This window comes from Dermacentor albipictus, chromosome 6, assembly GCF_038994185.2.
Source record: "Dermacentor albipictus isolate Rhodes 1998 colony chromosome 6, USDA_Dalb.pri_finalv2, whole genome shotgun sequence".
NCBI classification, from domain to species: Eukaryota; Metazoa; Arthropoda; class Arachnida; order Ixodida; family Ixodidae; genus Dermacentor; species Dermacentor albipictus.
The window spans coordinates 24499221-24526158 of record NC_091826.1 but is presented as its reverse complement, the minus strand read 5'-3'; the positions used below and the strand labels follow the sequence as shown (position 1 = coordinate 24526158).

At 44.5% G+C, this 26938-nt stretch overlaps 2 protein-coding genes across 8 annotated transcripts in view; both read right to left on the bottom strand.

Moving 5' to 3' along the window:
• The window catches only part of LOC135896500 (uncharacterized), a 35719-nt gene extending 19959 nt beyond the window's left edge, over positions 1-15760 (bottom strand). For all 5 annotated transcript variants that reach the window (XM_065424916.1, XM_065424917.1, XM_065424919.1 and 2 more), the window contains exons 1-4: positions 15603-15760; positions 7297-9052; positions 4827-4945; positions 1907-1947 (exon numbers count right to left, since the gene is read on the bottom strand). In XM_065424916.1, coding sequence (XP_065280988.1) covers positions 1907-1947; positions 4827-4945; positions 7297-9026 — 1890 coding nt within the window. In that variant the 5' untranslated portion in view covers positions 9027-9052; positions 15603-15760. The remainder of the gene's footprint in view (positions 1-1906; positions 1948-4826; positions 4946-7296; positions 9053-15602) is intronic.
• Positions 15761-17114: 1354 nt separating this feature from the next.
• Positions 17115-26938, bottom strand: part of LOC135896509 (uncharacterized) — a 31224-nt gene continuing 21400 nt past the window's right edge. For all 3 annotated transcript variants that reach the window (XM_065424936.1, XM_065424934.1, XM_065424935.1), the window contains exons 8-9: positions 25868-25911; positions 17115-20571 (exon numbers count right to left, since the gene is read on the bottom strand). In XM_065424936.1, the coding sequence (XP_065281008.1) occupies positions 18289-20571; positions 25868-25911 (2327 nt within the window). In that variant the 3' untranslated portion in view covers positions 17115-18288. The remainder of the gene's footprint in view (positions 20572-25867; positions 25912-26938) is intronic.

Below are 26938 nucleotides of genomic sequence, written 5' to 3'. Positions count from 1 at the left end.
CTCTCATACTCCTCCGTGTATACAACCCCCATCAACACATGCTTTGACACAAAAAGCTAACAGCTACAGGCATTGAGGCTGTATGTTTGTCATTCACTACCGCTGCTAGTTTGCCAACTCAAACAAGCTTTGTGCCATTTAGATTCAAACAATGGATTGGATCTGCAAATTTTCTTTGAAACCAGATGTGTATGTTCACCTTTCTCTGTAACGTTCCTTTCCGTGGTTCCACAGGTCCACCTCGCCTCTGCTATGCTGGCATGCTGTGCTACTGAGGTTCACTGTTCTGCCGAACCACTGGCACAGCAGGATGTGACATTTGTAATTATGTACTACAGCTTTGTAACTACATAGTGCATATCAACCTGCACTAAATACCAGTCACGACTTGGTAATGACCAATGAGAGTTCAAGCTTCAAACACGCTTCAAGAACCCTTCCTCCTCTCTCAAAAATAATCGTAGCACCATCCACACATGGTTCTCCCTGTTACGATGCGAAATGCGCGAAACGGTATGAAGATATCACAGGACAGGTAATAGTGTTCTCAACAATAGTGCTCTTAACGTAGCTGTGCTACTGAGGTTCACTGTTCTGCTGAACCATTCTGCTGTTCTGCATATTCTGTTCTGCATTCTGTTCTGCCGAACAACTGTTCTGCAGAGCAAGATGCGACATTTGTAATTACGTACTACAGCTAAGCAACTACATACTGCATATTAACCTGCACTGAATAACAGTCATGACTTGGTTAAACTTAAGCTTCAAACACGCTTCAAGAACCCTTCCTCCCCTCTCAAAAACAGTTGTAGCACCATCCACACATGGTTCACACTGTTACAACATGAAATACACCAAACGGTATGAAAATATCACAAGACAGGTAACAGTGTTCTTAACAATATTGCTCATATCAATATTGTCTCATCGTTCAGCACCTACTACACCATAGCAAAGTATGAGCACAGTGGCAAGTAGTCATGCATGGCTCTCAGCCTCCCCCTCCTGGAAGCGAATGAAAAGGAGAGATGTGTCTTCCATGCATGGCCTAGACCATAGCTTCCTAACACAATTTGAACAAGCAAATCTTGCCATTTGGTTGCAGTAACTGCACATAATACTCTGCAAGAACAAGATTCGACAAAGGACAGGAGCAAGATTCTGAAACAAGTTTCTGGAGAGTCTACTAGTAACAGTGATTAAGTGCACATACATGCTTAAATCAGCTACAGCTCTATGCATTGATGCATAACACACGTTGTGATCAGGGTCCTCCTGTTTTCATTTCAATTTGTGCCGACAGCAGGAAAATGAAATTCCACTTTCTTTTTTATTAATAACAACCGATTGCCAAATAATGAACAGCACAATCATAAAAGCTTTGCAGTAAAATCAATCAGTAATAATCACTCTAAACTATTCGATTCTTTTTAGTGCCAAACATTTTTAAACATTCATTATTGTCTCACACCATGTTAACTTTCAGTGACACTTGAAACTAGGCTAGTTGGTGAGGTTCCATGATTCTTATGAAAGTATAGCAGCAACACAAACATGCGCAAGACCAAACACTAATTTTTGTGCGTATTTATTTTAAATAATTTTTTTTTTGCAACAGTGTGCACTACTACAAACTAAATTTATGTTTTTTCGTGTCCACATCCCTGTTCTCACATGCTAGTTCAGGAATCATACACGCTAGTTTTCAAATTTGTTATAAATATTTTGCACGCTGTCAATGCGGTATTTCTAGCATTGCATTCTCCAACACATCAAAATTCCAGTGTACACTCTTATTCCATTTTTGTGTGCTGACTGCCTCCTTCACTGCCTGTTTTGCAAATCTGTATGTTTTAAAATACAACATTCTGCCCACAGGACACAAGTGACCTGTACTATCACTTACGTTGCCAGTGGCAGAACCCGAGGGTAATGGTGGGCTGGTTACTGAAACGCAACATAAAAAAATATTAGTGACAACATTACGACATGCAAAGAGGTAGGTTTCTCTGCTGTGGACACCGTATTGTCCTCAAAAAGGTGACTCAGCTGTTTAATTGCTTTATAAGTTCGGTTCTTATTATTGACTGCTATTTTACCAACATGAAAAACCCATTTTTTTAGTTTATTTACCACGGATGCTGATCACAGCATCTTCATGCACACAAAGAAAGTAATGATCAATTTATTTTCTTGTTGTAAAATGCTGCTTTTCTCTGCTCAAACACAGGTGAACATTTAACATCACGGCTTCTCCTGTCAACTCGTGGCATTCAAGACGTTCTTCACGGGTGCTTGCTTTTTGTCATCTGTGCCTACACAATCGTTTAGATCAAGTTAGTGCGAACGTTTAGGAAAGCTGACAGCACATATGAGCTTAAACCACATTCACACAATTCCACAAGCATCAGACTTTCTATCCTGGATGAATCTTCCACATACAGGGTTGTCTAACTAGTTGACATTTCCAAATTCCCCGAGTTTTCCAGGTTTTCCATGAGTGCCTTTGCAAAATTCCCCGAGTGATGCAGAACTATGTTTTATGTCAAGACGGGCTGAAACCATATCGCCTGATGCTGTCACTCTCTAGTAAGCGTATGAAAAAAAAATGACCTAATGCAATTTGAATACTAAAGAGTAGTGTATATTTTATTCAAAAAGAGAATAGAAGGGAGGGGTTAGTAAAATGCACAGCAAATAAAATGCCTTCGAAAAAAATTTGCAAATCGAGTCGGACATTCTCTAATATAAATAAAAAGGAGATGCATACAGGAGCAAGTACTTTCGAATATGAGCTATTTCTATCAATTGATAGCAAGCTCAGTGGTACGAAGCACGAACTTTTTCATAATTGAGATCCTCTCTCAACAGCTCGTAAGTCAACCTCAACTGTCCCAACATACTACCAGCCCGCGTATGATGCCTCAGTGTAATGCATCACAGCTTTAAAAAGTTTCTTTTGGTTTGTGTGAGGGACACCTGCATCTCGGCGTCAGTTAAAATTTTTGTTTTTTGAGCTCAAGCTCCTTCAAAGTGGCGGCAGCACGCTTCCTTTCCCGTTCATTCCTCAATGTATAGGTCCTTTCTGTTCTTGTCCTCTTTCTGCCAAGCGTTCACCCCACGGATCATTTTAAGCATCTAGAGGCCGCGAAAACGTCCAAAAAAACGGCCGGTTAGAAAAAATAAATGCATGTAATTTACTGCCCTTAAGGGCTCAATCCGCCACAAGGACATTCGAAAACGCTCTGCAGGCCTGATGGTACACGTATTAGGCATATTTGAGCTCGTACTGTGAAAGGAAATACCGGGTGCAAGTGTGTATAATTAAGGAATACATACTGTTTCCCGTGGCAACAGCCCCTTCCCCCGCTTGTTATGCTTCGCTGCAATACTTTTGCATATGCTTCACGAAGTAACATTTCTCTACAGAGGCGAAGCTGACTTTCAGGAACCGGAATTATGCAACATACCGTGCTTTCCAAGCTTCTAGGCCAATCGCAAGGACCACAAAAGTGAAGTCTGTGCCATTGCTGACAGCAGCGAATTCTTTCAATAAAAAATGCGGCACCCAACGGCAAGAAGCTTCATAGCGAACGTCGAAGCATCTAGGCCTAGCATTGCCGCAAGTGGTGGCTACGGCTGCCAGTGGATCTGCGTGCGTGAGCACCAATTCGAGGTGGCGCGGTAATCAAAATGGCAGCGGTGGTGGCTTTGATTAATGGAGTTTCGGACCTGCGGTCACGGCAAAACGTCCGGATAATCTGACGGCGAAGAGTTATTGCGTCCGAAATTTCCGACGTTCTGATACATTGACTCTATGGGGTACGTGGTGGTGGCACGAAGCCGTCCAAATTATCGGGAATCCGGAAAATCGGATGTTGTCTGTACACTGGCAACTAACCCAGCCGACGACAGGGCGTCAAAGACGATTCATTACGATTTCTGTCTGTTACTCAAGCCAGCATTACTACAGCTTTCGACCCTTTCAATAAAATTACAGCTAATTTTCCCTGATAGAGGCAGAAATTCCCTGAGTTTTCCTTTAGTTTTTCCAGACTACTCAATATCCCTGAGAATTCCCGGTTTTCCTGGTTGGTAGACACCCTGCACATAATCTCTTCCGAGCTAATTTTGAAAAGTATTAGAGGCAATGTTGCAATACAAACTACAACGGGTCTCATGAGTATAACCAAAATCGAGCCATTCGTATTATTCACAATCAATCCTACACTGTCTGTCCTACACTATCTGTATGTTACTACACTATAACCGTATCCTAAGAAGCCAACAAACACTGACACCAAGGACAACAATCCTTGTTCGCTTCTTATGATACGACTAATAAAAATTGGGCCCCTCCGTTGCTTAACGCCTGCTTCACCTTCGCCGCGATTCAGCCCGGCATTGCACTATTTTCGGGATTGGTCCCCGTATGAAAAATAGTTGGTCCATGTCCACGGGGACTAGATCTGCCATAACCTAGACATAAACAGCTTGGCTGTAAAACAACAGGATTGTGCACTGATCTTCAGCTGATGTTTATTGAAACAGGCATTTTATATTGATGTAGGTGCGTTTTGTTAGATAGTGGCGTGATGGCGTGTCATTACGGCGAGCATGTGCGAGATAAAGCTTGCATCTCTGCAAAATGCTTTTTTCAACAAAAAAGCATCAGTCGACAGCCAGCGCATAATCCTGCCGCTTCATTTCGTCCCTACATCTTCATATTTTGTGCTGTCATAATTATGAAGCCCCAGAGAGCATACATTTCTTTAAATGTATCACATGTATCAAATGTCACAAGACGAAGCATACGCCAAGCTCACCGATCTGCTTGTCAACCGGTTTCCTTCCATGCAAAGCTGACGACGGCCATTTGGAGCAACTGGGTCCTGGAGCCGGACTGCTTGGCCCTCCGCGTCCATCGCCGTGAGACTGTGGTTCACTGCGCACGGTCATGCCCCAAATAAAAAAAATTTATGTCAGCGAATAACAGTTAAAAGTATCCCAACATAGGTGTTGCACCTTGCTGCTTTTGGTTGTGCGTAGTCAGCTGTATGTAAAGATGCAACTTCATTCATCCTATTTAATTCATTCTATGCCTGTGGGCATGCTGTGCCGATCAATTGCACATTTCAACAAAGCAAGGAAAGGGGGGGGGGGTCTGCAAAAAGGTGGCACCATACAAGCAAGGCCTCGACCGTAAACCACTTCACTCGCATGTTGCCCACCTACGAAGAAAAATAGCTTACGGCAGACGTATTTTAATTCAATCTCGTGATATATTTTCTCAACCTACATTACCTTCATTATACTATGCTTTTATTCATTCCCATATTATTTACTGTATCACATCTTGGGGCAATACCTACAGCAGCCACGTTGTCTCCCTTCAAACTTTACAAAATCAATCCATTAGAATACTTACCTGTAGTTTCTATCGCAGCGACCCAAAAGAACTCTTACGTGCCAACAACATCCTAACGGTTGATAACAGTTTCAAACACAAGCTAGGTATATTATTAAAGGAAATCAACAATCAGCTTCCTCTGTTCATCATCCCTCAATCCAACCTAGCGATTACTGACTTGACAAGGTTTGCACATAATCAGAATTCCATTTTAACTTCCGTTCATACCAGCTATGGCAAACAAATGGCATACTTCACCGGAATCAGTCTTTGGAATATCATACCACCGGCAATCAAAAGCTCTCAATCAATTGAAAAATTCAAGAAAGAACTCAAACCTTTCCTCACACCCTTGCCATATTCTGCATAATTGTGGCTACTTACATTTTGTCCCATTCCCTATCATAGCTAGCTGTCCACAACCTTTTTTTCATGAAGCATCTCATCAGGGGTTCTTTAATTTGCTGAAAATAGACTTTTTTTTCGTTTATTTTTAGTATTTTCACCCTGTAACCATCTGACAACTGCTTAGGTGTGTTGAATTACTTTTGCTTTTTAGCCTGTCTGATTGTGGCTTTTGGTTCCTTTGTTTGCTGCTCTTTGTTTCTTTTTTCTTTTGCCTGTGATGTCTTTTACTGTTTGATTTCACTACTGGTGTTTGCTGCTTTTAATTATTTTTTCTACATTCACTACCATAGGAGGTCCCAATTCAGTCTGACTATGGTACCTCGTTCTTTTTTGAATTTGAATTTTGAAAATTTTTGAATTGTAATTTAATGCCTAAATAAAACCACTTCTGACTCTGACTATCCATGTTCAAGAAATCAGAGTTACAATATCAATATCTCGAGGCTGATTCAGCTTCCCAGAAAGAAGCTGAATTGTCATTGCAACATCAGGACTCACTTTTCAAACTTGGATGGAGATATTTCTTTCTTCCCAATAGTCTCCCTCAAATAGATTCTGCCTCTCGGATTCGCAGCTCACGTTCAGATTTAACACGCACCAGACAGATTCAGATTTCACAGACAGATTTCAGCCAAAGGTGTTTACATTATACGAGAAGTGACAACAAAACGTTAGGCCTGTATTACAGCACCCACACCAGAGGGGCTGCCCCACAGGTCACATACAACACAGCTAAAGTTCTCTGATGACTGCAGTTCATCCAACCATGTAACCTGCTTATACATGGTGTGAAGGACAAAGGTACAACCTGTGGGGACAACTCTAGGCATTTTCATGTGGGATGCTAACTAGAGAAATGAAATAATGTTCACTATGCTATGTTCACACTTAGCAGGCAACGCTGTGGTTGCCATGCAAGCAGTGCGGCTATAGGAATTCTCAAGTGTGTTTTGCTAGTTACATGTTAATTTGAGATGCTTTCTCTGGAATAACCTACTTAAAATCGCAACTGCAATATCTGGCCATAAGGTTATTAGTGCACTCATGTGCTTCCAGTGTGCATCATATGTTTGGTTGCAAGCGTAAGCAGAAACTGCGGGCTGTGGCCACTGGTCACAGAAGCATGCCACTTCATTAGTGCGGAGCTAAAGAAGTTCCAATCTATGATGCCTCCCATGTCACATAGTGACATCATATTTTGCAGCATAAATGTGTGATGCCTCATCTTACATCCATTTAACGGATAGTGTGTAGATTTTCTTTCACATGTGATGCACTGTTTTTTAGCCGCAAATAAAGCTGTGAGACAAGGCGCTTTAGCCTTCATAGCGTTCGCCTGCTATGTGTGAAATGTGCTCTGTGCTGTGCTTAGCACTCAGTTGTGGTTTGTGCAATTATAATAGATTCACCTTGGAAAACTTAAAAAACAGTGACAGAAACACAGTTTGAACAAAACATTAAACCTTTCCACAACTTACGCTAGTGCGCTGAGCTTGCCCGGCGCTGCAGGTATGTTTTGCTGCGCTGCCCTGGCCTTCAGCAGCAGGCCAAACTCCGAGGGACTCGTTTGCTGCACGCTTGGCCTTTCGCCCTGCCACACGAGACGACAGCACACCTCCTCCCTCCCGCCAATCGTACCGACCATGTAGTCGATCTGAACGACGTCGTTTTCCTGGAGGATGTTCTTGAAGTGGCCTACGTGGGGCACGTTGTTCCTGTAGAATGTGAAGAACTCCACATTCCTGCATCCCTCCGGCTCCTGCACCTCGCACACTGCGCTGTTGTGGTTCACAGCCTTGAGGATCCCCTTGCTGTGAGGGTAGACCACGACCGAAAGGTCAACATCGGCAGCGGAGCAGAACTTGGGAGGCGTGCTGAAGATACCGAGGTCTCTCGCTTCCAGGTCGCGAGTGCCCGCGGGCATTTCACTTATAGCGACAGCAAGGGCGTTGTGAAACGCGCTTTCACTCCGCTCGACGGGGGGGTGCTCGGGCCGTTCACCAGTCCACATGAGCGTTGCTACCCACATGTCGCGCTCCGCTTCAACAGCGTCTACAAAGACGTCTAAATCTTCTGAGACAGCGCTGTCCTTCAACATCTCGCCGAATGACCTTATCTTTTTTCCGTTGCAGTATGCAACTGTGTCTGGAACTAGGACCATGACATTGGGTTCAACAACGGATACAAGACCCGTTATCTTGGAGTTAGGGAAGAAAGAGCCCTGGATGCCCGACAGTTTCCTTCGCGCAGAGAACTCCGTTTCGTCAAGCAGTAGCTCAGCGATGTCGTTGTCGGACAGAAACGCTTCGTCTCCGCTGTCGTTCGCGTGGGAAAGTTCGGCACTTTGTACTTTGTTCACATTGGTGCCCCACCACTTGGCATAGCTGGTCGGCTTAGGATTTGGTTGGGCGTCGAAGATAACATTGTCCCCAACGCTAAACAAGTCATTCAAAGTCTTTTCCGGCTGGAGCAAGGACTTGTCAATGTTGTCAATAGAAAAATAAGCGCACTCTTTATTATCCTCACCAAATAATATAAATCCATGGCTTGGATTCACAGCCTGGATTTTGCCAGGAAGTCGATTGGTCACGCTGCCGCTACCTGGCTGGCACACTGCCTGGTTCGGTGCGGGGCTGCTGGTACTTGCCATTTTTTGCAGAAGTTCTATGCGAGTGGCCTGATATTTCGCTCTGTGACCTCGTGGGCTTTTCACTGCGTCTAGTACGACGACGTCACCTAGCTTGAGCCCCGACTTGGTCAGGTCATGGTGTCTGTTTTTCTCAAAGAATCTCTTGTCGAAAAAAACACTAGCTCTGAGGGGGTGTGTTAAATCAACAAATCCATAAAGCATCAACAACTTTGAGACTGTGCCGGTCACATTGCACAGCTCACTGGGTGCATCAGTCGTGCCGGGACGTTTCTCGTCAGCGGGATTGCAGCTCTTTGCTGCACTGTTCTTGACAGATGCGCGAGGTTGTGTGGCCGTGTAAACTCTGTTGTCCTGTCCAACAACAATTGTGCCGGGATACAGTCTTGCGACCAACCGTATAGTTTCAGTAGTTGCCCCGAACCTGCCCCGCACTGAAGGTGGAAGCTGTGAAAGAATGCCTTGCAGCCTGGAGAGAGGCAAGCCTTCATCAGCTCTCACAGCATTGTTGAGGTGCGCCAATATAGTGCAGAGCGCGATGTCGTCATCCTGCGTGGACATAGCTGGCAGGAGGCTTCAGGTGCACACTGCAGCAAGTAGAATTCCGTTAGAATCATGCAACCAATGGCAATAATGAAGGATATTCATCCAAATGACTAACTAGGCAGTGTAGTCTTTAAAGGTTTCATTACTTTCAGCTGCAGTTATCGCAGTCAAAATAATTTCATAAGTGGTCAGTGAGCGTTAGAGTATTGCAAGAACTTGTCTCACATTTTTCTTTTTTGCTTTATTAGTAGTTCGTGTCCACAATCTCAGTACGTGGGACCTAAATTTGTCAGACTCACAAAAAATAATAAGTTATACAAGCTTTCAATGCAATTCATTTAAAGTGCTAGCCAAACGGAACACTGCTTCTTGGTGTAGGGTGTGTTCACCAAGGGTTCCTTCTCATACGAAAAGGAGAGGGTGCGGTCATGTGATCTCACTGGTATATGGGTGGGTGTGGAGATTGAAGCAGCAATCAATTGCATCAAAAGCTTTATATGGTAACAGAGGAGATAACGGAAGAGAGAAGATCGCGGTACGTTCCGAGAAAAGCAACAGCAGAGGACCGGACCAAGCTCCCAGTGTCAAATGTGCATAAGCGCAGAGTAAAAGCAGAGAGAATGACAGATGCGTTGCTCATTCAGCTTTCGGTGACATGTTCACTGCGTGACTCGCAACAATCGTGCACCAGGTTGACCCGACAAATGCATCGGCAATTCGTGCCCCCCCACCCCCCCCTATTTTGGTGACCATAATAAGTAACCCTCGTAACCGCCCACTACTATGCCAAGAAGTCAAGCTGCATTTGGTGACAGCTAAGATGGATAGTTGGATAGGATGGATGATGACAATCTTGCGTCAAATAAACTTGATTGGCTGCTTGATTGATCTTCACGTCTCATTGTTCCTACACTCTTTTTTCTTTTTCCCTGCTTGGCGCATGTTTTGAACTGGTTCCATGAAAAAAGTATGCAGTAACTAATGATTTGTCGCATGCTGAAGGAAATCTAGCGCTATACTGTTGCTACATGGCCGGCAATTATTGAATAAAGCAATAAAATAGTACTGCTATAAACTTTAAAAAGGCAAATTATAGTGCTTCAAATAGCTTTTTCATTTATTTCTTCTTGTCACTGCAAGTTTGAAAACAATTGAAGGCAAAATGCAGAGTGTAGTAGTTGCAATTTATTGTATTACTTAATAGAGGAGGACCAAAGAGGGAATGGAAAAGCTGCAGGCAATGCAACTTCCTCGCTTTTCTGCGGACACCTCAAGTGTCTGGTAACTGAGAAAAAAAGTGCAGCGCAGAAGAAATAAGAGTGAAAGGTACGTTAAGATAGTAGCAATATTGTAAAAAATAAAGGGGTTGGGCGAAATAACTACAGAGACAGTACAAAAACTAATCAAGTAATAAGCAATGAAAATGCCAGAAAGGTTTGACTTGTTGCCTGCTTGAAAAGATGAAAGTGGAAAAAAATTTGTGGTACTTTTTGCAATGGGCAAGTATACAGGATGCCATTAATAAGACAAAATTCTTAGAAACCACCGTGGCAACAGCATAATTCTAGTCATTGAGCTGGATAACTTGAGGTGAACATGCGCGACATATTGAGATGCATAAGTGAATTAAATGTTGTCACTAATTAAGTCTGCTAATTCACAAATTAAGTTTTGAACTAATTATATTACGGCACATTGCAATTTATGAATTGAAGTGAGTTCGCGAGGCATATCCAGTGGGAAATAATTCTGAGGATGGGACTGGTCTAGGTACATGAGCCATCACACTTGCATAAAGATGCACTATTGTCCCACTTAAAAAAAAAATGCCATTCATGCATTGAAGCCAAAAACAGATGGGACACTCGTGTTTCGCTGCACATTTTGGGAATTGGTATCTTGAAACTGGTGTCATACTGAAAATTCCTTCCAAGCACATACGCTTTGCAAGCTGACCAGCTACAATTCGTAAATTGTAATATGTGTCTTCTAGTAATCAGATAAAAACCTATTTAGCGAAAGTTTCTTTAACCGATTATACATTGATTTCTTGTGCAAAGCAATTTCTTCAAGTAATCTGCTGCAGTGGATGAGTAAAAATTCTGTATGGCATAAAAAAAACATGTACCCGGTAGTCTGCACCAGGAAGTCAACGGACAGCATAAAAAAGTTCGAAAGCATTCGATTTGCACAAAGTACCCCATTTAGCCATTCTAAAGGGCACTTTCTCCAGAAAAATTAGCCAACATTATGTGCCCATTATTAAATCAAGCACGAACAAAAACTGCAATGTGTGGTGCCCAAATCTCTAATCGCACCTCAAACAGCATAAACCTCACTTCAAACAGCATTGGCGAAAGGTGCCTGTGGCAAAGATGAAACAAAATTTATTTTTTGGGGTGCCAAAAATATCACTATTTCTTTGCTACCATCAAAATCTATTGTGAGGGAACAATATAAGGGTATGAAATTTTGTGCTTTTTTTAGTATATGAAAACTTGTGTGCGTGTTACAATCTAGAGCACATTACATATTCAATTTCAGTCTGAAAACAAGGTGCACATTATAATCGAGGGCTCATTATAACCGAGTAAATATGGTAATTTTTCTCTCACTCTGGGTACTTGTTGTACTGCAGTGATCAAAGCAAATTCGCAATAAATACATTCATTTAACGCACACCCATATTACACAAATATGGGAGCCACAGAGAGGAGAAATACGAAGTAATCATGCAAGAAAGACCCGATTGCAAATCAGATAGAGCAGCACTCATCACCTCCTGCTACAAATTGGGTTACGTCTGAAGAATGAGCACCAAAGGCCGACTGCTGGGAGTTGGAAGCTTTCACATGGGAAACTATTTCCACATAACTTCATAATGAAATACATCTGAACCAGGGACCTGCTATGATCCTAAACGAATCCGATGGGGATTAGGTAAGATAATTTCATTTCAAGTTTCAATTAGAGTTGCCCTACTACATAATGCATGCGTGCATAAATTTTTTATTTTTTATTCGAAAGCATCAAATGACCCATTGAGCGAAAAAGCCGGCATCTGTCTGGACAAGCGAAGGAGTCGAATGCGATAGCATTCAAAGATCCCTGACTGCTTGTCACACCTCCCGGCAACTGCAGCTTTCTTGCGGATGCGTGGAGGCGAGTGCCATCTGAACGGTGTTGTCACAAGGAACTTCACCACCTTAAAAACCCCATTGGAGGGGTATTACATAAGGGGTGGTTAATAAAATAAACATTAGAAACAGACGTTCATTTTGAGATATGGGTGACAACAGCTTCAGTAAAGGCAGATGGGCTTGTGATGGCGTATGGAAGGCCGTTCCAGCCCCTTGATGCTCGTATAAAAAATGATGCTTCAAAAGTGGTCGTCCGGGCATGTGCGCGTGCAACTTGAAGCAGATGACCGGTGCGATGAGGTATGTATGAAGGGGGCGTGATGTATGGTGGGTGATTTAGGGAGCTGAAAAAAAATGAACGGAAAAGAGAGAGAGTGGCAACCTGTCGACAAAAAGAAAGCGTTTCCAAGCCAGATTCCGCTTTCATCGATGAAATAAATGCTGATATTGTATGAATATGAAGATTGAATAAACCTAGTAGCACGATTTTGCACAGCCTCAAGTGCATTTATGATATAAATCTGATGCGGATTCCAGATGGGAGATGCATATTCAAGTTTCGATCTTACAAATGATTTATAGGTCAACGCTTTTACTTGCTGTGGGGTATGACGCAGATGTCGCCTAAGAAATCCCAGTGATCTATTCGCAGCTGAGACGAACCAAGCGGGCTGTGTTGCTTTGTGAATGGTAGAAAACGCTGGAAAGGGGGTTTTCCCCTTAACAGAATTGTTTTCTGGTATATTCAAATTACCATCCGACACTATCTTACCTGTAGGTTGTGTTTAGGTCATGCTTGATAATTTTTTTTGATGCATTTTACTTTGAGAAATTCAATCACTTCAGTAGCGCCTCTGTGCCATGCGGAGGCCCTGGTTCAGAATGATTTTTCACCAAATGTTGTCCAACGCCCACACTGGTTTTGCCACATGGGGCCCTCAAGAGGAAGCTTTTAGCTTGGGTGCTCCTATCTGAATACATGTAAGAGGAGAATACGTTTTCCTTGGCAATCACTGCACCAAATTCGGCGAGGTTTGTTGCATTTAAAAGCAAAACCTAAAATCTAGTGACTGTTGGTTTTGAATTTTTGATTTAGGTCATCAATTTTTTATTTGAATGTGGCAAAAATATAACATTTTCAGAAAATGAAGCTATCAAGTTTACAACTGTGTAACTCGGCAATGAAAAGTGATATGCCAATTATGTGAATTGCATTGAATAGTACATCTAAAGCGGCCAAAATTGATATGTTACACACGAATCTCAAGAAATTTAGTAATATGGAAATACAGCTTTTGCAGAACCCTCGTACACAATGTAACAAATTCACGTAAGATATAAAATGACATTTGAATTTGTCCGCTTTGAATGATCCAATGGGTGCCGTTTACAGAACTGTGATATATTTTCTCGATGCAGAGTTACTAATTTGTAAATTTTGTGCTACTTTTTTCAAACTTTCAGGATTTTTGAAAATTAAATCTCGGGCCCTAAATCGAATTAGGCTTCCAACAGTCACTAGAACTGAACTCTCTCTCTCAAATGCAACAAATCTCCTTAAAATCAGTCCAGGGGTGATATCAGAAAAACTTTTCTGCATTTTACATGTAGTTGAATGGGCCGCGTCGGAGTTTGGCCCGAGCTAAAAAAACCTTCCTCTTAACGCGATATCGCGTTAAAACGGCACCTAAATTACCACTGGCTAAGACGCCACGTCACAAACGCGCGTCGGTGGAGCAAAACGTGCAGGGAAGGAACACCTGCTGGCGCATTAGTATGCTGTGTCCCGCGATTTCGTAGCGATGCCTCTTTCCCGTTGCTAATGCCCTTTCGGCGCTTTGCGCGTCCGTGAGTGGCCGCGTTCGACGCTCCGCCGCGCAGAGCGTCTCTTGACCACTCACGAACGCGTGGTCAAGAGCGAGTGGTCAAGAGACGCTCTGCACAGCAGAGCGTCGAAGCGTCGTGGCCGGTGTAGCGTGAGGGAAGAGGCAACAGAGAGGGTGTTGGAAGAGGGCACCGCCGCGACGCCACGTCACCCTGGCTTTCGGAGGCCTTTGTTATCAGCGCGTGTAATTCCGTGCAGGCGATCGCCTGCGTTCCGACCGCACCTCGGCATGGCCTCGGCTTACAAGGCCAAATCAAAACGCGCCATGCCAAGCGCCCGAGCTCCCCAGCGTCTGTGTGCCTCCTTTGCCTCCGTCGGTTCTCGCTCTGTAGCCTTCCGCTATGTATACACACTAGTTTCTATGGCAGTCAGGCAAGGTAGCGTTGGGTCACGGATCGAAGTGCACCGGCCTCGTGCATGCTAGGAGGCTTTGGCCAAAATAAGAGACTCAACGCGCTCGCAATTGCCCGCGAAGACCTCGCAACTCGGAGGATCGCTCAGCGGCGGTGGAATTGGACGTAAATGCTTTCGCATTCACAACTCCACCGTAAATGCTCCAACTGATACGTCGCCACAAAACGACAACGATGAAGTGCGGAATTCCTAACGCAATAAAAAAAAAAGTGCACGCGCGAAGTTACTGGCGCTTTTGGCACGAACGCACCTCAAGAATCGGAACGCCTCGCCGGTATACTCGCTCCGACGCCTGAACTACGGTCAAATGTGTTCCCGGCTCCTCGAGTTTCAATAAATCGTCAGCAGCCAATCACGACTGTAGGGACGCAAGAAATATATGCATTCGATAACTGTTTTGCGTCTGTGCAAATTATACCCCAGTCACACATACGGGGCACTTTCGGGCGCGTTCGAACTTCTCGATGGTAATGGCTCGAGTGTGGACAAAGGTCCCAATCGAGGGTGCGATATTGAATACCGATCATGCTCGATCGCGCACAATCGATCATCAATGAGGAAAATATACTCATTCGAGTCTCCAGATTTTTCTTTCGCATGCGCTCATGGGGCGCGCGCAAACGCGAGAAAGAAGCTCTCGTGCTCAAAAACCCGTCCGCCATCTTCATGGAACGCGTTCCATTCTTCCCTCCCAACGCGTCGACGATTTAGTGCCAGGCGTCTTCGAATGCCTTTCAAAACCCTTCCGAGCATTGACGCCACGTCCAAGAGCGACTAAAGCGTTTCGCAGACATTTTTACGCCTTCATCAAATGCGCGTGCATGAACAGCGAACAGCGCACGTACTTACACCATGACAACGGCGTCTGAGACACCACGAATTCGCCACGCATTCGCGATTGCTAACAATTACACTCACCGATTGACACCATCCAGATAAATAAATTTAAGGCGATCACCTGAATCGTACTTCTGCGTGGTACCGGCGATCGATCGCGGTTGGAACGCATAATCAAAACTGTTACTGCTTCCATAAAATCAAGTTTCGCGGTAATAGTAGGCGAGTTTCGTATGGAAGGGGGAAAAAACGCACAACTCTGAGAGCTGCACCATCGTAAGTACGAGAGTCGTGTGAAATAGATGAGCAGCTTACCAAGACATGACTGGGCCTCGGCGGTGGACACAGCAGCTCTGAAATAGCGTTCGAACGCTACGGCGATCACGGCACGGAATGCGCGAGCCCACGGACCATTGCACGGACCGAGGGACCGAGGAGCGCGAGTCCATGCACGTGCATGTGGCGAAGCGACGATGCTGATTGGTCGTTGCGACGCGTACCGGTTTCGGTTTCGAAACCTAAGCCTTTTTAACGATAAGTGCTGGTTTTCCATGAGGCTGTCGTCTGGCAGAGACTACAGACAAATACGTAGACACCTAGACGTGCCTACACTCTTAAAAAAATGTTTATATCCTTTGGGACTTGTCCCACAACGATAATCGTCATCTGCCTTGCTTGCGTTTGTTTTCTCGAAAACACTGCGCTTGCTTCTTTCTTGTCGAGAATGCTATGCCACGATGGTAACAACGCGCTTAACAAACACGAACTGACAAGAGCAAATATCGAATTCTATGAAAGAAAGGCGGATCACTTGCTAAAACATTTAAGGCACACAACCAGAGATCTCGGCACCCACCACAAATGTGCCGCAAATTAAGGCAGCCCACGTAGCTATTTTTGTTTTACAGTGCAATGCATCACGGAGTACTTACGATCGTGATCGAGCCCGATCGAGGTCGAATTTCACCATCACGATTGGCTCCTTTTCGCAGGTCAAAAAAGGGAGCCAAGAACGATCGCGAAATTCAACCGGGATCGTGCTTGACCGCTTTCGAAAGCGACTCTCGCGGCGTCTTGACGTCCCCATCGCAAAGGCATTTCTTGCGATCTCCACGCGTCTGCATACGTTTCGAGACTCCTGTGGAGCGTCGTTTTTGTAAACAGGCCCCCGGCCTTGAAAAACAATGACGCCGTAATGGCCCTTACTATTACGCGCACGCGTTCATCTCAAAGATCGCTCGCTTGGCTGCCAAGCAAATCCGGTTCACCATTCGTTGTTCTCGTTAAGTGGCCGCGATTAAGGTACGGGGTAAAGCTTTTTACTACTGCACTGCGCGAGCAAATGTGTGTGTGTGTGTGTGTGTGTGTTACACGTACGTACGTACACACAAAGGCAATGATTGAAGGAGTTTGCTCACCGGTAGGTACGATCCCACAAGCTTCCTTTAGAAACGGAGGCCATGTGGGTCACATTTATGCCGCCCTTGCACAGATGTAGTTCAAATATGATTTTTGGCCATTGTGATACGGTAATTGAATGCAATTGAATGCTCTCCCGACTGTGGGCCCATTTAGTCTAAAGAGTGGACATGTACCCACAAACGCATCAAGAGAGCTGGCTCAAGAACCATCCTTGACGAAAGCCACTGGAGCTTAACTGTGCTTCTGTGCATGACCACCTTTGATAGCCGTTGTATGCATGTACTGCCTGTTTAATTCACTCTTTCTTCACCTTCCCCAGAGTAGGGTTGCAAACCAGGGGCCAACCTGGTTAATCCCAGCATTTCTTATCTCGCAGTGCACAGAGGTAACGAAAGGTGCAATAAGCAGGTAAGTCCAAACAGGTTTATTTAACAATTCACACATATCCTTCCTCGATACAAACATCTGCAAAGATGCACACATACAACCATACAAAAGATCTGCAGTCTTGAGAAGAAAAAAAGAAAAAGGTTTGCACCACCGTCACAACAAAGAATTAAACCATACAAAAGTCCTTGCTCGAGACAAATAAATGAAAAGGCTGTGCTTTCACATGACACCCAGAAGTGATGAGGGAAAACCAAAGTAAAGGCACTGCAAAATCTTCAGTCTTTCAGGTGTGGTTTTGGGCCTATGATCGACCTCTTGGAACCATTTTCAAGGAAAATAAAAGGCAGCAATTTAAATGTGAGATAAGTTGCATAATACCTACATAATCCATTGCTAATAAACTTTCATAAAAACTCGGGGAGTCTAGTTGGGTTTGGTATAATCCAAAAGCTGCTGCTTCAATGAGTGCTGCTTGGGCTGTTGGTGCAAGCTTTTGGGTCAAGTAATGTTTGTACGGAACGCAGTGTTAACTTGTCCAATGTCATGTCATTAACCTGTCCATTGGCCAATACTGTCGAATGTCAGTACTCACAAAACAACATACAAACTTGATATCACTGCTTCTTTCATTAAATAAAGATCATCCACTCGACTTTTATGGCATGCGTCAGTCAGCTGTAGTTATTACATTCTTTGAGAAGAGCGAATGCGATATCTCTTGTGCATCTGCTGCAGTACTGCATGTTTCTTGCAGTGGATCCAAGATGCAGCATGTTGCAGCAGTGGATCCTAGTGGTAAGAACAGCGTCTTTCGAGGAAGCATTTCTCATACTGATGAGCAGGTTTATTTGGTTGCTTAGAGCATACTCTCCAATATATCCGACACCTTCAAAGCATCACTCGAATTTATACTGACCTGTTGTGCGTCACATTCCTGCGTCAGATCGGCAGAGCCGGCATCCACGGCACAGAACTTACCAGACAGCACTGGTGTTAAGATGCTGTCATTTTCGATCAGTATATGTAGAGTAACTGCTGGCTGCGGACTTGAGTCATTGGCAGCCATTGGGATCACTGTTTCTGTTGGCTTCGAAACAATGGCACTTACAGCTGCGCTGCCCGGCATCTCCAACAGGTTAAGCGCTTCGTAGGTGCCTACAGGGTCTGGAGTTTCAATCAAGACAGATATTTAATTTTCTGTTGCCTGCAAAACAATTGCGTCTATAGGAGATTCTTCCGGCTTTCCTGACAGGCCTAGTTCTTTGTTTTCAGTCAGTAGCCTGCCTGAAGTACCGTTCTGAAGCAGTACATTGTGGGATTCTGCAAAGCTCAAAGGTGCCCCATCTGCTGCCTCTGACAGGTTTGACAGCTCGCTCACCGTACACGACTTATCCAACACTTCTAATGCCGCGGTACCAATGTGCACTGCTAGCTCTTCAACATGGCTATCTTGCGTAACTAAAGCCTCGAACGGCTGGGAAATGGCACTGCTGACGCCAGCGGTCCCATTGGAAGAACTGCTGACCATATCTGCCATGCTTCCACTGCGAACTGGTTCCGGTGGGTATGCCAAGCTGTTGCCATACACTTCAGGTGAAGTGTCAGAAGCAGTGTTGTCAGCAGGTGCTTGCTGCAACTCCAATGGCTGGGAAGTAATTGTGGTTTCAGGTTTAGCATCCACTGGTTTGTTATCACAAGCTTCATCAGAAGTCTCGACCAAGTCCACCATATTCCCACTCTGAACTTGTATGGGTGGCTGTGATGTGCTTTTGTCATCCTGTTCACGTGAAGTATGGGCAGCTGTGTTATCAGCAGGTGTTGATTTCTGCACTTCCAGTGGCTGGAAAGGAATTGTGCCTTCAGGCTCAGCATCCAGTGGTTTGGTATCACAGGCCTGATCAGGAGACTCGGCCATGTCCACCATATTCCCACTCTGAACTTGTGTGGGTCGCTGTGATGTGCTTTTGTCGTCCCATTCACATGAAGTATGGACAGCAGTGCTATCAGCAGGTGTTGCTTTCTGTAACTCCAATGACTGGGAAGCAATAGTGCCTTCAGGTTTAGCATCCACTGGCTTGTTATCACAAGCTTCATCAAAGGTCTCAACCAAGTCCACCATATTCCCACTCTGAACTTGTATGGGTGGCTGTGATGTGCTTTTGTCATCCTGTTCACGTGAAGTATGGGCAGCTGTGTTATCAGCAGGTGTTGATTTCTGCACTTCCAGTGGCTGGAAAGGAATTGTGCCTTCAGGCTCAGCATCCAGTGGTTTGGTATCACAGGCCTGATCAGGAGACTCGGCCATGTCCACCATATTCCCACTCTGAACTTGTGTGGGTCGCTGTGATGTGCTTTTGTCGTCCCATTCACATGAAGTATGGACAGCAGTGCTATCAGCAGGTGTTGCTTTCTGTAACTCCAATGACTGGGAAGCAATAGTGCCTTCAGGTTTAGCATCCACTGGCTTGTTATCACAAGCTTCATCAAAGGTCTCAACCAAGTCCACCATATTCCCACTCTGAACTTGTACGGGTGGCTGTGATGTGCTTTTGTCATCCTGTTCACATGAAGTATGGGCAGCTGTGTTATCAGCAGGTGTTGATTTCTGCACTTCCAGTGGCTGGAAAGGAATTGTGCCTTCAGGCTCAGCATCCAGTGGTTTGGTATCACAGGCATGATCAGGAGACTCGGCCATGTCCACCATATTCCCACTCTGAACTTGTGTGGGTCGCTGTGATGTGCTTTTGTCGTCCCGTTCACATGAAGTATGGACAGCAGTGCTATCAGCAGGTGTTGCTTTCTCCAACTCCAATGACTGGGAAGCAATTGTGCCTTCAGGTTTAGCATCCACTGCCTCGTTATCGCGAGCCTCATCAGAAGCCTCGACCAAGTCCACCATATTCCCACTCTGAACTTGTACGCTTGGCTGTGATGTGCTATTGTCGTCCTGTTCACATGAAGTATGGGCAGCGGTGCTATCAACAGGTGTTGCTTGCTGCAACTCCAATGGCTGGGAAGCAATTGTGCCTTCAGGTTTAGCATCCACTGGTTTGTTATTGCAGGCCTGATCAGAAGTCTTGGCCATGTCCACCATGTTCCCACTCTGAACTTGAACAGGTGGCTGTGATGTGCTTTTGTCGTACTGTTCACATGAAGTATGGGCAGCAGTGTTATCAGCATGCTGAACTTCCTGCAACTCCAGTGGCTGTGAGACAACAGCATCTGGTCTTGGCGGCGATGCACCAAACACATCCAATTCCTGTGTCGGTGTGCCACAGGGGCTGAAGAAAGGTGGAGTGCTTTCCCCAGTGGAGCTCATGCGTGGATCGTCCATGCTTGTCTGAGATTCGGCATCACGTACCACGATCCTCGAATGCTTCATCAACGATCCCACACACTTCTGTAGCTCCTCCTGGAACTCGGCCCGGAATTCCTGAACCACCATCCTCGCAAGGCGAAGCAGAATCTCATCCTGAACACAACACAAATGTACCATTAGTAAGTCACCAATGAAGACTTAATCTTCTAAAAGTACACTAAGGAACAATGCTAGGTTAGTTTAGTCTGGTCAAGCATTCACTCAAAAGTCAAGCTGCATTTATTTAGCAGAAGAAGGTGTTTGTTTGTTCTCATGCATGCATGCATGCATTTATATATGTATGTGCATATATATATACAGTCAACGACTGAATTTTCGGACGCCCAAATTTTCGGACATGCCTGATATTTTGGACGCCTTTGCGGCACCGCCACGAGCCCCATAGAATCAATGTATAAGGACATCTGAAGTTTCGGACGCTCGAACCCCTTGCCGCCCAATTTTCCTGACTTTTTGACGCGACGGAAGGTCCTTTGGCTCCTCGCGCAGCGCCCTTGCGAAGAAAATTGACTTGCAACCGAAGCATATCACTGCTTTGAACCACAACTAGCCAAATCTAGCCGTCACCCACCGATTCGGTCTGGCCACACTGGCTATGTTCAGCGCCGCACTTCCACCTCCGGCGGAGTTTCCGGAGCTTTAAGGGATAAGGCTGCCAGTGTTGTACGAAGCCAACAGAAAGGCGTAGGTGACTAAGCAGCTGTTCGAAAGTTACATCTGCAGGTTGGATAGGAAGTTTGAGCTTCAGAACAGACGTGTCGTGCTTTTCATTGACAACTGCGCTGCTCATGGTCACATCAAGCATTTGAAGGCTGCCCAGCTGGAATTCATGCCAACCAACATGACTGCAGTCCTCCAACTAATGGACCAAGGCGTCGCCCGCAATCTGAAACTTTTGTACCATTCGCGGGCACTAAACCGCATGGTGCTGTGTGCGGAAAACGGCAAAGGCTACAACGTTGATCTTTAGTCTGCTGTTGCAACGCTTGCGGACGCATGGAAGGCAGTGAGGCAAGACACGATTCGCAACTGTTTTCGCCACGTGGGCTTCGTACACGCCACAGAGGAACCAGACTTGCTTGAAAGCAACAACACGATTGACGTGTGCCTGCCCATGGACGACGAGATCAACGACCTCCGCTCTGCTGGGGTTTCCATACCCATGGAAATAACTTCTGAACAGTTCATTCACGCTGACAACTAGCTCGACTTCTGCGCAGAACTGACTGACGAGGAAATAGTCCGTCAGTTTGTGAGGGATTCAGAAGACTCCAATGTTGAAAATGAGGAGCCAATGCCTGCGCCGCCTACAGGTGCAGAGTTGACGTGAGCACTGTTGACTCTTTCATCGGTGTACAATGCTGACATGACCCTTGCTCAGATCGAGGCGAATATGATCGCATGCAACAGGAACGCCACCCAAACAACAATCAACAAGTTCTTCAAGCCACTGCAGCAATAACACCGGCTGCCTGACGATGCACATGTACATAATAAACCGGCAGTCGGCTGCATACAGAGTTTTTGAACGCCTCTTTTTATAGCCACTTTACTGATGCTTTGGCAGGGTTTCGGAAGCCTGGTACTTCGCCCTTTACCTCTAGATCCAAGAAAAAAACAAAGGTGCGTTTTTTTTTTGCATGCATTCATTTTTTCGGACTGCCTGAATTTTCGCATGTTTTTACTTCCCTAGAGGGTCCAAAAAATCGGTCGTTGACTGTAGAGTAGAACCTCGTTCATACGTTTTGGAAGAAACCAGGAGAATAAACATACTAACCAGGAAAATGTACAATCCGAAGTAACTAAAATAAATTTCAACAAACGCAACATTGTTGACATCTACGGGATGCAAAGCGTCGCGCGGACTGTTGCGGCATGAGACGCCGACATGCGTCGAGCTGGTGGTGCTCCGGTGGCCCGAGACATGTTCTGCTGTTTTTGGGAAACTGAAACGAAATCGAGCTGGTGGGCGACGCCAGATGCCACCAAAGCGAAACGCGATGCCCACATCGTGCCGCCTGCAACAGGGAATGAAAGCGAGTTTGGATTGTCGCCTACTAGAAGCGTGCAGTACGCTACCAATAGCACTATGCACCACATTCTGTGAAACAGATAGGCGAAGATGCTTATCACAATAGGCCTGGCAGCAATAGCTGTGAATGTGATGTGCGACAACCCGGGCGGAGATTCGCTGGTACCGGAATAAGGAACTGTGCGTGCTGTCGTTTTTACGTGAGATGGGCGGCTATATACGGTTCTCGATAGCGCGCATCTCACACCTTTTCTTGTTCACATGGGATCTAGCAGCCTGAAAACGTATACGATCACACTCTGCAGTAGAGAACAACGACACGTTTCGGTTATCGCCTATTAAAGGTGCGCTCTGTGCTTCCGACGGCATCGTGCTCTGTGAAACAGATAGGCGAAGATGCTTCTCGCAGTAGGGTGGGCAGTGATAGCTGTGGATGCCATGTGCGACGCCACCGGAGAAGATTTGCTGGCACCGAAGCGAGAAACTGAGTGCACACCGTCATTTTCACGCGAGACAGGCGGGCGAGTATTGCGGTGAAGCTGCCGTGGTGGGCAGCTATATACTGTTCTCGATCACGTGAGCCTCGCGCATTCTCTTGTTTACACGGGATCTAGCGGCCAGAAAACGTATCACACGAACGCAGTTTGGTGACGTACTGTATGATGGTGCCGAAAAATTTTGCTTTCTGGGAATGTATGAACCAGTAAAATATAAATGTAACTCTATTGGGTCATTTTTTCAGCTCTTGATTGCAAACGTCGATGGTGGCAAAACGTATGTAATGGGAACGTATCAACAAGGTTCTACTCTACAGTTCATATAGAAAATAAAGCATTAAATGTACTTTATTACCTTCAACCCTGAACTGCAGTGCTGGTACATTAGCACAATGTCTTGGATTTCGAAGTACTTTCACATGTTTCGACTGTTGAAAAAGTTATCAGAACTGAGAAGGTTGGGAGCATGGTTCTTTTAAAATGCAACATAATCCTTGTTTCTCAATGAACTATCAACCAGTACTGAGCAAGTGCAGTCCACATGTTGTGACAACACGAAGAGCATGGAAACTTCAAGCCAGTCACTAATCACTTCTAATTTCTTTTCCAACTGACCAACACTCTGCTCTGACATTTCGGGTATTTGAAAAGTGTAATTTACGGGTTCTGCTTAACATAATGTTCCCTCTTTAGTATCTCTTCATTAAACTTTTTCATTCTTGACTTCTTTCTACAAGCTGGCAAGGAACGGCTAACCACATCTGTAGACATTATTGCTTTAAGTCTATTTTTACTACACTAAATCTGTCTGCAGCACGAATAGGAAACACTCTTGCAGCACCTGTTGGAATTACTGCCGGTGTACTTTCAGGTTACAATTAATTGCCTGGTCAGATGGGGAAATTTAGTGTTACTTAACGAGTGCACTGTCACAGCGAGTGTCATTGTGGCGCCACTTTGCAACGTGGGAAAGGAAAAAGTCATTTGAAATTGAAGGCACTGTCATAGAGTAAATAATGTGCTTACTCATATAAGGCTAGCACTTCTTTTTTTTGTATTTCTTGCAGGGTGCGGTCCTTAAAAGTAAACTTCGGTAATCTTTCGACCATGTCAGGGTTATGGCAATTTCATGTTGCCGAGACCCTCCTGTCATGCATTTGATAGTAGAATTTCTCCACAAATGTGAAAATAATTTTAAATAAGCAACAAAGCAATCAAAAAAAATTTTAATCGCAACCAGACTGAGCAGTCTAGCGAAACCCTTTGTGTTATGTAAACTCCGGCACGCCAGTGCGTCAGACGCAAAAGACATGCCGGTCTCACCATCGCAGACAACAGAAGCGGTGAAGAGCATACGCTCAGCTGATTTGTGATCGTGCCGCACCATTGACACAATGTCTTTGGGCAACAAGAGAGAAAGATGAAAGCTTTAATGATATGCTGGAAATGTTAGCCTGGCTGACAATTATGATATACACAGTGATCACATATGCAACTCATACAGTCACACACACACATACGCAATAGAGATATTTACAAAGTTTCGTTAACCCCTTCAGTATTTTGGATGAGCTAAGCTCATCAACACGATACTGGTTAACATTGCTTTGGATGAGCTCAGTCCTTGAACGGCAATAGTCCAGTTTTCAAAGCAATTTGGACAAACTCAGCAGGTCAACATTTTCTTTTACCACACAGACAGCTACAGTGGCAGCATTTAAGATTTGTGATTATTTCACTTTTTTTTTTTTGCTGTATAGATGCCAAACTTTTTCAGCTATGCTGATTCAGTCTTCGTATTCTACAACACAGATGGCGGCCATTTTGTCAGCAGCAGAGGGGTGCGCTTATTACGGTCTTTGTCTTCTACTACATAGATGGCAGCACTTTGTCAGCACTCAAAGACCACATTTTTCGAATTGCATGCTTACTGCACCTTTTTTTCTTGTTTCTAAAAGTACAATTTGTGGCAATGACAAGTACATACATATTACAAAAATGAGATTTTTAAGCTAAAGACATGACGCAAATTGGTTGAAAATATTTGGAAGGGTTACCGATGGAGGGAAGTTGAAAAGAAGCCATGAAACAAAAAAACCAAAAGTCACTTTTTGTTAAAATATTGAAAGGCTTAAGGGGTTAAGTCTTCCGGCCCACAAGAACATCAGCAGTGCTTTCGTGGCACTACCACTTGGTGGGCGACAATGCCATCTGCACCAGTTCCTCTAAGCTGTCAAACAATGATGGCAGCTACAATCCCATCAAATTCAGTAGCCATAAATCACCATTCGCATTAAACCCGCTGCCACGAAAGCAAGCGCCTAACACAGCACATCGTGCTGCAACATGAAGATCAAAGGTAACCATAACCACTGATTTAATATGTGCGTTCTATTTTGGCTTTCTCAATTCTCAAAATGTGTTTCACCTACTCGCTAAAAGATGTAGTAGAGCGCTGCTTTCAGCATTTGTTTGCCAATTTATAGAGTGTACCATCCCTTAGGAAGAATGCTGCTGACAGTCCAAAGCACTGACCAGTGCATTTTACACCAGCTTGGTACAGCTACTGCTGATCGTTTGCTTGAAATATAACGCAAGTTGCGTATTGGTGACCTGAAATAATGGCAGAACATAGCAAAACATGCGGATTTTGCACACGTAAGCAGCATCCCATCACTGGCATGAGACGTCAAGGTATGAAGGACCAGACACCTTCCTAAACAGCGAGCGCTAGACTGAGTGGATGACGAACGAAGTGCACTTGCTTAAAGTGGCAGTAAATTTTCCTCGCTGACAGGAGTATAACTTTCGAAGAACAAAGCAGCATTTAAGTCAACAAACGTGCTGCATTACTACTCACACTATGTCCAGGTGAAATGAAAGGTGCAGCAGCATTAGCCAGTCCTGCAAAGAGCAGTACAGAAACAAAAGACAGATCTTAGTATAATCATCTTGCAGACTGAAACCAATGGATATATACTTATTGGGGAGAAGAGAAGGTTGGCAGCTAATGTAGTCCGTCATTAAGCCAATCCAAATTTCCATACCACGTAGTCAGTAATTTGGCCAATCCAAACTTCCTTACCCCCCTGTAAAGAAGTTTGGATTGAAAATGGACTACATAGGGTTTAAACCTTCTTTTCACCCCGATAACTGCAAATTTAAGAATAGCTATGTGAACGCTAAACTTCACCAGTGTGGTACAATATGCAATACTGGCGTGGTACACTAGCGTTTGCGATACAAAACAATATCTTGACCGAATTAATGCACCTAGACACTACCGGTGGCTAGCAGCTCACTTGTATCCAATTCCCATGCTGCACATTAAATAAACAGCCGTAATCTGTTAGAGATCACTTATACAAAGAAAACCAGTAATAGCAATAATAATCACAATGGCTCTAAAGAATACATGGTGTTTACATTTTGCTCCCATTGCGACTGTTACCTTGTCATTTCACTATCGTGTTTACATAGATGGACTAATAAGACAGGTTCTGGCCTCGCAGTATGAATGAAAAGAGTTAAAGCTGAATCACAAAATATTCTTAGGTACAATTGCTATTTACAGCCCACCAGGGATACTTCCACACACACAAGAATGAAATAGTGCAAACTCATTAAAAGTTAAAGACTGTTACGGCACTGCTTTAAGGGGGAACAAGGCACTTCAAAAAACTTTTTTTTAAACAATTTGAATAAAATTTGCACGGTTAATGTATTTTTACCAGCTGGTCTCAAAGATGAAATAATTTTTGTCTATGATAAATATTTTTTTATATCCAAAATAGGATGCTCTTTGTTTAAGGCCTGAATAGCGAATTAACAGCAGCTTGCACGGCAACGTAAAGCAAACTGGATCAATTCTGAGTGTTCATAGTGTGTTGTAAGCTATGAATGGTTGTTTTAGGCCCATTTTGAAGCAAAG